The following is an 11,587-nucleotide window of genomic DNA, read 5'->3' as shown; positions in this document are numbered from 1 at the left end:
ACGACTTTCGACGTGGCTTCTCATCGTATCAACGCTAAAAGATTTTGTTTCCAATCAACGTACAGGATTACCTCCGCGTGTCACATTTCTACGTCGTACCAACTCTCGGTCTTGCCCGGGCAGCTGCCCGTCCCCACCACTCTCCCAGCAGGTATTATTGGTAATGGCCTTCTTCCCCAAACTTCATTTTCAATTGTTTCATTCTCACCATTTCTTCTATATCCTTGTTTAACCCTATATTTATATTGTTTCCTAACATATTATTATTATTGTAGCTTATTCTTATTCGATATGGCGGGTATGTGTTGCGGTGTTGTTGGTGAGACCGAGGCTACCTCGGCTGTTGAGCCGAGTGGTGTAGGCAGACGCCACCAGATGGAAATTCACCAGCTGAAGTTTTTTGCGACGGCGTCTGACGTGGTTGTACCGCTTCAGGTGAGCGGTACAAAAAGAAGGAAGGTGGACTGTCTAGACGTGACTGATGTTAATTCCGAGACTAAAGCTTTAACTGTTCCTCTAGAGTGTGAGAATGATGATAACAGCCTCGAATGCGAGAAGGCTGTTATTAAGGAAAATAACCGCCTCGCATGCTCCCCAAAGGTGAGTTTAAGTAAGTCGCCTGCTGAGGAGGCCGAGGCGGTTATTAAGCCTTTAAATGAATCAAGATTTGGTGTGACTATGGTGTGTGGAAGGCGTAGAGATATGGAAGATGCGGTTGCGGTTAAACCCTCGTTTACTACTGATCTCAACTTTTATGGCGTTTACGACGGCCACGGCTGCTCACATGTAATAATATTTTTATCGTTAATCAATAGCTGTGATTATCTATGAAGTATTCATTTATTTATTTCCTTTATTTGTGCAGGTGGCGGTGAAGTGCAAAGATCGGATGCACGAGATAGTGAAATCGGAGGTGGAGACGGGAGGCGAATCGCTTAACTGGAGCGAGACGTTGGCGAGGAGCTTCGCGCGGATGGATAAGGAAGTTACGGACTGGAGCGAAGGCGCCTCGAGTTCAAATTGTCGATGTGAGCTGCAAACTCCTCAATGCGATGCGGTTGGATCTACCGCAGTTGTGGCAGTGGTTACTCTGGACAAGATTGTTGTCTCCAACTGCGGTGATTCGCGTGCGGTCCTTTGCCGGAATGGTGTTGCTATTCCCCTATCCACCGATCACAAGGTAGTTAATATTTCATAGTTAAGATTCCTACATGGATTCGAACTAATTTTATCTGGATTTGAAGAATTCATTCACCGAGTTAATATTTTGGTAATTGATTTGATTGTAGCCGGATCGACCTGACGAACTCGCTAGAATCGAAAAGGCTGGTGGTCGTGTGATATACTGGGACGGCGCTAGAGTTCTAGGCGTGCTCGCTATGTCCAGGGCAATCGGTACATTATTATTACTAATTCAGTATTGTAATCGAACTTGGAGATATATTTAATCAATGATCATAACCGATTTTTATGTGATTGCTATATTTGCTATATTTTCAGGCGATAACTATCTGAAGCCGTATGTGATACCCGAACCGGAGGTAACTGTAACGGACAGGACGGTCGAGGACGAATGCCTAATTTTAGCGAGTGACGGATTGTGGGACGTGGTTTCAAATGACGTCGCGTGTAGCGTGGCACGTATGTGCTTGAAATCGCAGAAGCCCCCATCGCATCTGCGGATCGCAGGAAACGATGTGAATGTTGCTGGCGGGGAAATTTCGGATAAGGCGTGTTCGGATGCCTCGATACTTTTGACGAAGCTAGCGCTAGCGCGACAAAGCTCGGATAACGTTTGCGTGGTTGTGGTCGATCTTAGAAGAAATCAATAACGAGATTTGAATTAGTGGAATGAATTGTCATTTGAAGGTTCAGATCTTATATGATTATATGAGTTTATTTTTTTTAAATTGTTAAACATTCAATTGTTGAAGTTACTATCATCATATGAAATTAAGATGATAGATCTTATTGTATTAACATGTATAGATCATTTGTCAATCAAATACTGAAATGGAATGTTTAATATCCTATTGAATCAGGCGTTAGTTGAATAGTTGATGGTGGCGGCTCCGGTGGTGGTGATGGATAGAAATTATTATTATTATTATTATTAGTACGAACGAGACATGAGTAAATTAAGACATTTGTTTTTCAAATAATTTACAAGTTGTAAAGCATAAGATACACATTCTATAGCATGTAAGATATAAGGCGAACTTGTTTATTAAAAAATATGCATAGTAATAGTTACATATTGTCCTTCAGCTTTACTCATATAAACTTAAAAAATAATTACAACTTTGAACCTTTATTTTTACCCATATATTTCTTTTGATTTTAGTTATATATCAACTTCTTACTAACGATTTTTTAATGGCTGTAACCTTTTCATACATCAATATATTTTTTTTAAAAGATTACACCATAAAAATGAGCATTTTATTGTTTTTAATTGGGGTATTATTATAGTTTTTTCAATTAAAAAAAAATTAACACGTTACGTATGGGTGTTCACAATTCGGTTTTAACGTTTTCTAAGTTAAACCGTGAGCCAAACTGTTGGTTCGATTTTTATCATTGAAAACCGAAACCAAACCGTTGAAAATTACAAACGGTTTGGTTTCACGCATTGAGGTTCAATAATAAGTCTACAGTCCTGTCCGGCTTTATATGGCCGATTTCCGGTATAAACCATAAACCAAACCGTTTACTATGATTTGAACATTTAAAAACTGACTGACCAAAAGATGATTGATTTAAACGTTTTCGAGTTTTCAAACAAACCTTAAACAAATTATTACATGATTAATAGGATTTGTGTATTTCGCCGTTTCGCGCGGACACCTATCTATTATTATTATTATTATATATACGTTGACGTAATGAGGACAGACGTCAGCGGCAGGTGCAGCCACGTCTTCACTTTTTGCTCCAAAACAAAAGGCGTTAATATCTATGCGCTGGATTCCATCTTCGTGACGACTTAGGAAAATCAAATGATTAACCATATAATATAATATAATATAAAAATATCGTTATCTCGAACCTTTTGGGCATAATAACTAATTTAAAACTTGTTCTTAAACTTTTGTTGATTAATAAGTTTTCAACTTTCTTCTTTGCACCAAGTAGTAAATGAACACGTATTGATGTAATATTTGTTGATGCTTCTTAACATGTTAAGTTAAATAGATTGGGTCATTGATAGGTTTAATTTAATTAACAGTTGATGTGTTAGCTATAAAATAATTATAATAATTGTTTTACGAGGTTAATCTACAATATCAGTATATCACACATGTAACTTGTTTATTGCAATCGTTGACCCGCTTATGGCTTGTTAAACTTATTCGCTATAGCTTGTTTAACCTATTTATTTTGATGTGTTCACAACCCAACATGTATGTGACCCGTTTATATATTGACCCGTTAAATCATTTTTAAAACGTCAATGCGTTTGACTCATTTAGATATATTGGTTGTACAGGATATGTTAGGATTGCAAAACTCTAAATATGATCAGATTAAAATTGATAGTGTTGGCAAGGATAAATATAATAGTGATATTTATCAACCCGTCAACTCTCATTTACCCTAACTCTTAGTTCGTTGGTTGCGTTTGAGCCCAAACCTCACGCTGCAACTTCATTTTCCAACGGAGGGTGGAAAATGAATGATTCATGGTTGAACACTTGCAACGCAACAACAAAGACGAATGATTGAACATCACAATTGACAAACCTTATTTTTTAGACAACTGATTAGTTACTCACGATTCCATGAATGACTAGATGACATCACCTGAAAGGTGTACATCAAACATAAAGTATATCAAAAACGAAGAATGCAGAAACTAAGAGAGATATTTTCAATAAATTATATAAAAACCCATCTTCAAACAAGCGTTGCAAGTGGTCTCAACCAACAACCCTATGCAAGCCTAGCAAAAATCTCATTAGAAATCTCATGTTTGTAGTTGTTGATTGATACCCATGCAAATAAAAATCACGAACAACATCATAGTTACTCTCTAATTCGTCGGTAATCATTAAGGGGTTAGAAACATATATGTTAGTAAGTAAAAACAGTTTAATCCTTGATTGATAAATTAGTACGTGATAGCTAATTTTCTAGTAGTGGTATATACATGCGAAAAGAAAAATTAAGGGGTGTAAAGTGTATTTAACGAAGCTAACGTATGAAAGAAAAACACCGTAAAAAGAAAAAAAGGAACAAAAGACCGCTTAATTGCTTGTTCCCGCTCACCTTAAATTTGAAATTACAAAAATTTCAAACTCGCGCTTTACATTTATTTTATTTATAACCATATAACGATTACTGGTATCTCCGTCTAGCCTCCTCGTTCCTTTTTCTACCTCTTTTGCCTTTAAGAGTATTTGCCTCCGCTAATCTTATAGATTAATCACTGCCAACGTAAGAAGCTGATCTTGGATTTCATCTAGAAACCTTCGTTTCTTTTCCATCGTTTCACGAGACCTCAAAATCAGAATCTCTCAGGATTAATGGAACGATCTCTTGCATTTCCAGTGAGTTTCTTATACAAAATTACTCTTATTGTTTTGTGAACTGAAATTATGTTTAATGATTGGTTTACGTATTCTTTATTCTACCAAAAAAGTTAATTTCGTGTATGGTTTTTAGATCTGTTGTGGACTAACTTCATTGTGGTTTTAAAATAGGGAAAATACAAAAAAAAGACAAAACATAATTTTTATTTTTTTCTTTTTTGTATAAAAGTTCGTTAATTAACAATTTATTTGTATGTTAAAGTCATTCGGCATGTTAAATTTGAATAAATGTGCATTAAATACAACTTGGAACTGCATTCGGTTGTTTTGCTTACATGTTTATTTTTCTGTATTGCTTATATATTCTTTTTATTCTAGTTGTAGAGAAAAATAATGTGGATCTATCGGTTTCAAGTTATTTTAAAAAAATATAATTTTATTTCAATTTAACTTGTAGATAAAATTACATACAAAAATTGTTCAATAACTTTGTAAGAAAGATGAAATATATTGGATTTTATGATGCTTGCCACTTAAAATTATATAGAAACTATGGATCATAATCTTGTAGAATACTTCAAGTAATCTTAAAATATTATATATAGTATGATATTTAGTTGAAGTTTCACATCGTAAATGAAATTCTTATAATACGAATATATTACATCATATCAAATCAGATTTCGTATATATCAAAGTGGATTCTTTCTTAAAAAAAATTAATAAGATAGAACTTTGATGTAAAATAGAGTGTCACACTAATTATTAGTTTGAAGTATATTAATTTCATTATTAACTCTCTAAATTTATCTATGTTTGCTTACGGGCTGTTTGGTATCCAAGACTACCAAACAATTCCTAAGATAGCTAGGTATAGATTTTGTTGTTGTAAAAAAAAAAAAACAAAGTAAAGATTTTATTTTGTTATAGTTTTTTATAAGTAAAGTGTTAATTTATTGCATATAAAATATATTATATAAAGATATTTTTATTTAATTAACATAACATAATATATAAAAAAAAACAATACTTCAACATTTTAACTTTATACATGTATATATAGCAAAAAAGAAAACTTCTTCTTTTTTGAACTTCATTAAAATAGAACTTTTTTAACTTCACACATTTTTTAACTTCAATAAATAAAAACTTTTCTTTTCTGAACTTTATACATTTTAACTTCATTAAAATAAAACTTTCTTTTTGAATGACCAAACAAGAAGTTTTAATAAAACAACATATATAGGAAAATATCTTTTTAACTTTATACATGCATATATATTAACCGAATATAAGTAATATTATTAATATATATTCTAGTTAAGATTTTGAAATTTATTAAGTTCACTTAAAAGATAGACATAAATAAAAATTTTTAATAAACTTATTATATGTGTGTTCATAAATAAATTTTTTGTTTTAGTTAAACAATTTGCAGAAAAATAATTCAGAGACTAAAAGGCCAATTTAACAAGGAGATAATTAAAAAAGAAGAGTTGGTCAAATACTATATCAAGCTCATTTATTTCATAAACTTTATTTTTTTTTATTTCAGAAAACTTTAATCATGTTTGATTTGTTCTATATGTTTCTTAAAATAACTAAACAATATTAAGTTAAAAAGAATTAAAATAAAGCACTAAAAAATAAATTACAAAGGGCATTATCGTCTAGTTTGACAAATCCCTATAATCTCTAACCATATTTCAGTTAATTAAAAACATATAAATATTTTTCTGATCATTATTTACCTTTGTTTATACACATCCACCATCCAGGTTCCATAAATTATTCATTTGCATTTGTTCTTCAAAATTTGCCGATGAAATTAATTTGACGTAATTTTTGTTTGTTAATGTTGTTATATGTTTCTATACAACAACGAATGATGTTGCTAAGTGCTAACACATTGTGTTGCTATTATCTTTTGTTCGTTTAGTCTATGTGTATTGGGCGACAAATGAGTTGGATTTTGGGCGATAAAGGGCGACGACACCGCCCCTAGGCGAAAATAGCCTCTCTACAGACGTGATGCCACGTGTCGAATACCCCATCTAATTAATTAACCATTATAACATCTTTGTGACACAAATTTTGTTTTTATGGTCTCTATAGAGGCACCACAATCCGGACTAGAAGTCTACAAACCAAAGTCAAAATCGATTCCGAACCTACGAATTCTATCTGGTCAAGATTGGTTTCTATCATATCGTGTCCAAACTGGTTTGGGTTCAAATTGGTCGTCGTGTCTGATCGAGGAACCAGTTTCTTTTCTTTGTGCACCTCTAATCTAGACGTCCATCTCTATCTATTTTTTCTCTATCTCCCCTTTTGCTCCTTTTCATTTCTCTCTCTTCATCCCCTCACAAAACTTATTCGAACCTATATGAAATTTCGGATGAAATGCACAATCTCTTCCCTTTACTCCCATGCATGGATTTCTTTCTTAAACTAGTTACTTTACACAACTACTAATCTTCACTTAAATTTACATATTTTGTCTGTAAATGGGACTTGCTCAGTTGCTCCTCCAACTAGATGGTACACAGGATTTAGACTAAAAGCACCTCCATTGTAGGTGCTCTTACAACACCTCACACATGAACAACAAAAAAATCCTTATAAAGATCAAAACTACTAATAAACCTTGTTTTTTAGGGTTCTACCTTGTGAAGTACATATAGTTTTCATCATGAATTTTGTAATTTAAATATTCCTATATTATCAATTTTATGTTAGATATTTTAGTGTAATCGGGATTGATTTGGTGACCAAATGGATTTATAATACACATCAAACAAGTTAGGAGGTGCGGGCGGCACGCTTGTTTGAGTTATTATAATTCCGAGTGTTCGGTTGGAATCCCGAACGGGGGATCCAAGGGGGCAGCGCCCCCGGTAGCAGGGTCCAAGGGGCGGCAGCCCCTAGCAGGGTCCAAGGGGCAGCGCCCCTGGCTGGGGTCGAGATTATTAAATTTTTAATTTCGTTAATATTGTTATGTTAAAAATTCATTAGATTTTGAATTTTTAAATAATTAACGTTTACTTTCGAAATTATTTTTCCCTCACAAAAACGGTTGGGAAACCGTTTTCAACTGCCATTGGCAGTTTTTCCCCATATGAGATTCGTTCAAGTTTTTGGTCATATTTATTATTAATATAAGAATTTTTTTTTCTGGTTCAATCAATCCACTCAAAATTATACTAGTTGTTCAAAATGCTCTGAGTTGTATCCGATTAAATTATTCGGGTGAACCACCGAAATATTTTGATCTGAAAGTGCTATCACGCCTCTCAGGTTTCCGGGTTTTATACGAAATTTCCCCAATATTTTATAGGGTTCCTCCGGTAAGGCGATTATGGGTTCGTCGAGCACATCAAGGAAAGTATGCTCAAATAGCCATTGCAAGAAAGCTCTCGTTGTCACAAGACCAGATGGGAATGCCGTGATGTGAAAAATGTCCCTCTATGCAACCAATGCTTGTAAGTTCCTTTTAATGGATTAATCATGTAGTTAAAAAATTTGATTGTGTTGATGTCAAGTGCATTAATCACTAACTTTTGAACCCGTGTATTACACGAAATTTGTCAAACGAAAAAAATTAATAAACTCTATTAATTGAAATAAAGACACAACTTAAAGGTAAAAAAAATGAAATATATAATATAAACAATAAGAAGTCTAGAATCTCAAATTTACATTCATATGGAAAACAAAAAAACAGATTTAATATTGCTACTAGTTCAATATTGCTGTGAGTTTGAAGAAGCAGTAAAAACATATTTAACGGAAAACAAAAATACTAAAGCCAAAAAGTTATAAGTACATAGAATGATTTGGTTTATGTCATATGAAAATAACTTACAGGAAATGTTGTTTTTGTATATGATCCTATTTCTTTTGTTGAAATTGATTATGTGATAAATGTTTACAAAAAAAAAAAAAACCCAGAATTGACGGTTTTCAAAAAACAAACAACTCGGATTTATAATTTTTCAGCAAAAAGCATGAAATATATGACTCCAAATTTTTTAGGTATAATTAATCATGGTTTTAATGTTTATTTTTTAAAAAAAAAATAACTCAAACTTTATATATATATATATATGAAGTGAGAAACTTTGCATAATTAAAAGTGAATTCATGAGCCATTATTGTTAAAAAATGTTGACTTCTTTAATAAAAGGTAAAGCATACATCAACATAATTGTATTTTAGTTATTAAATTGTTGTAAGTGTTCATTAATATGTGCATAATATCTTGAAATATATTGAAAATGTTGTAACTCATGGGTTAAATCATTTTCACCCATGACCCATGGATAGTATAGATTAAGAAGAAGAGAGATTAGAATATTAGTAAAGAAAATTTTATGCTAAGATTGAAGATGGTTAAAACAACTAAGCATCATTATTTTTGTTTATTAGTATAGTAAGATAAAAAAAACAATACTTCATGTAACGTTTGCATGGATTTGATTAGCATATCCAGGCTTAAATGCAATTTATTATATCTTTTCCTTCTTTGTGATAATTTTATGTTGAATTTCGCTGCAGCATTGCTTTTGAGAAAAAGCAATTTTGTGAGATCTACCATAGGAATTCGGAAAGCTGGAGCTCCTGCATATATTGTTACAAGGTTTGATGATTGATTATTATTTACCAAACATATTAATGTTGGGTTAGCCTATGAGAAGAGAAAAGAAGGGGGGGGGGGGGGGGGGATGGATTCCGGCCTGATCAACTAGGTTGACCCAAAAAATAATTTTTTTTATACATTTCTTAAAAAAAAATTATGTATTTAATGTTTAAACGCAGTTACCAATTCATTGAAGTCTATTTTTATATATAAAAAGAATTTACACAATCTAAACCATAACCCCATAGGCTCATTAGAAATTTAATTGGTTAAACCCAATAGAAAAAAAAACATTTTTACGTACGCCCTAATTTTTTTTAGCCACCGGGCCAAAATTTTTTAATGATTCCGGCCCGATCAACTAGGTTGACCCAAAAATTTTTTATACATTTCTTGAAAAAAAAAATGTATTTAATGTTTAAACGCAATTACCAATTCATTGAAGTCTATTTTTATATATAAAAAGAATTTACACAATCTAAACCATAACCCAATAGGCTCATTAGAAATTTAATTGGTTAAACCCAATAGAAAAAAAAACATTTTTACGTACACCCTAATTTTTTTTAGCCACCGGCCCAAAATTTTTTAATGATTCTCGGGGACAACCCAAGTTAACCCACCTGCACATTTTCTTTCTCTTGAGTATAAATAATATTTATTTTTCTTTAACGACAACTCAGAACTCTTTACTCTATTTCGAAATTACACCATTTTTATCATCATGAAACTTGAACCCTCCATTCTTAAAGAAAAAAAATATTTACTGATATAGTATTTTTGAAGACTAGCCACACTTAAATACTAATCCTATTTGTGCTATAGTAAGTTTATGTTTGGATTTGCCTACAGAGATTACACCGCTCTTGCTTTGTATCACATAACCACGTGTATACAGCGTTACCGAATGGGATCAAGTGCATTGATTGTACACCACCACCAAATGCAACCTTGGTATGGATATTCATATGTTAGCCAATTATATAATCATATGTACATGTTGCAAAATGTTAGGATTATATTTCAGTTGACATCAAATGATATTTTGCTTACAGACTTCTCAAGAACCTCTGCAGCATGAGCCCACCCACACACCCACTGTCACACCCCAACCTCAACCTACGGCATATTCTGTCCCTCAGCTTGCTTCTGATCAAGAAACATCGGTGGAAACCGATCAAACGGCTGACGCTGACGATGAAGATTACGCTCCAGAATCAGCTCCGGGATCACCCACTCCCATGGCTCTTGATCATCCCAATGGAAGTAACTCTTCCAATAAAACTGGAGCCATTCATCCTCAAAATGAACCGAAGATGACGGACGAAGAACTTAGTGCGATCGCTAAAGGGTATTCTTTTAATTCTTTTAAATATTAGTACTTACCACAAATAGTTTGTTACCGCTGATATATTTATTTTTTGATAGTTCAAATGAGGAAGTGATTCCGTTGTTTGAGAAGAAGCTAAGTAATACTGATGCTGGGAAGGGTGGGCGCCTTGTACTACCTGTAAAGTGTGCGGAGGTTAGCATGCATACATATATATTACTATTGTTACATTAATATTAATCATGTTTTTATTGTATCAATCATGAATTCATGACTATTTAAATTAATATTTCTGTTGATATCATATAGAAGTTCTTTCCTTCAATTGATGATGGCAACAGCAAACGCATCGTCGTTCAAGATTTCAAAGGGAAGGACTGGAATTTCGGGTATAAGGTGTGGTCGCCGCAAAAAGCAAACAAGATGCACATCCTGGAAGATTTTAGAGGTTATGTTAAATCAATGAAACTGAAAGGGGGTGATACAGGTAACTGAAACAAAACATTTGTCTATCTGCCTTATTTTATATGGATTTATATATTTATATGCTTGTATGGTAATGATTTACACTATCTTCTTTCAGTAACCTTCAGCAAGTTGTTGCCTGAAGGTAAGCTTGTGATAGGGTACCGAAAGGTTTCAAACACTCGTGGCAGTGGGAAAAAGGTAATTGTATATCAATCATTAGCAGTTTGTTAACAAATAGGATACAAATGTGTAATATGTTTTGGATAAAAAGGATAATTTTTTTTTATTTGAAAGTTGACTGTGTGTTAGTCATCTGCTTTTGTTTTAAGGTTAGTTATATACGTGTCCAGCATTTAATCTCATACCGTTGTGAACATTAGTTGAGATAGAGGTTGGATGGCCGTTTTGACAAAAGAAAATTCTAAGTTTGACCGTCTATAGTCAGGATGACCATCCGGATATCAACTGGGCGACTGTTCTAACAAATAGTTTTCAAAGTTTTTTTTTTTGTCAAAACGGTAGTCAGATTGTTTTTTGGACAACCGCTCAATGGTGTGAAGTCAAATAGGGGTGGTGTACATGTAGCTATAGCGTGACCCTTTGTTTTATCGTACTCAT

At 33.1% G+C, this 11,587-nt stretch overlaps 1 protein-coding gene across 1 annotated transcript; it reads left to right on the top strand.

The window, feature by feature from the left end:
• Positions 1-288: 288 nt before the first annotated feature.
• LOC143617608 (protein phosphatase 2C 37-like) lies at positions 289-1,871 on the top strand. The gene is made up of 4 exons (XM_077090115.1): positions 289-786; positions 866-1,180; positions 1,290-1,395; positions 1,501-1,871. Exons 1-4 carry the CDS (start codon positions 292-294, stop codon positions 1,830-1,832), a joined length of 1,248 nt encoding a protein of 415 aa, XP_076946230.1. The 5' UTR covers positions 289-291; the 3' UTR covers positions 1,833-1,871.
• The last annotated feature ends 9,716 nt before the right edge of the window (positions 1,872-11,587 follow it).

The sequence above is a fragment of the Bidens hawaiensis genome, unplaced genomic scaffold, assembly GCF_021521415.1.
Source record: "Bidens hawaiensis isolate Kalapana, Puna unplaced genomic scaffold, B.hawaiensis_p1.1 tig00055831_1, whole genome shotgun sequence".
Classification (NCBI taxonomy): domain Eukaryota; kingdom Viridiplantae; phylum Streptophyta; class Magnoliopsida; order Asterales; family Asteraceae; genus Bidens; species Bidens hawaiensis.
Note: the sequence above shows the minus strand (reverse complement) of the source record. Positions and strands in the feature narration are given on the sequence as shown.

What these genes read in the sequence shown, in the direction of transcription:
- LOC143617608 (XM_077090115.1), top strand. Translation starts at nt 292, where the DNA reads ATGGCGGGTATGTGTTGCGGTGTTGTTGGTGAGACCGAGGCTACCTCG. An exon ending in CCCTATCCACCGATCACAAG is followed by an intron (nt 1,181 to 1,289) that starts GTAGTTAATATT and finishes ATTTGATTGTAG; the next exon opens with CCGGATCGACCTGACGAACT. An exon ending in CGCTATGTCCAGGGCAATCG is followed by an intron (nt 1,396 to 1,500) that starts GTACATTATTAT and finishes CTATATTTTCAG; the next exon opens with GCGATAACTATCTGAAGCCG.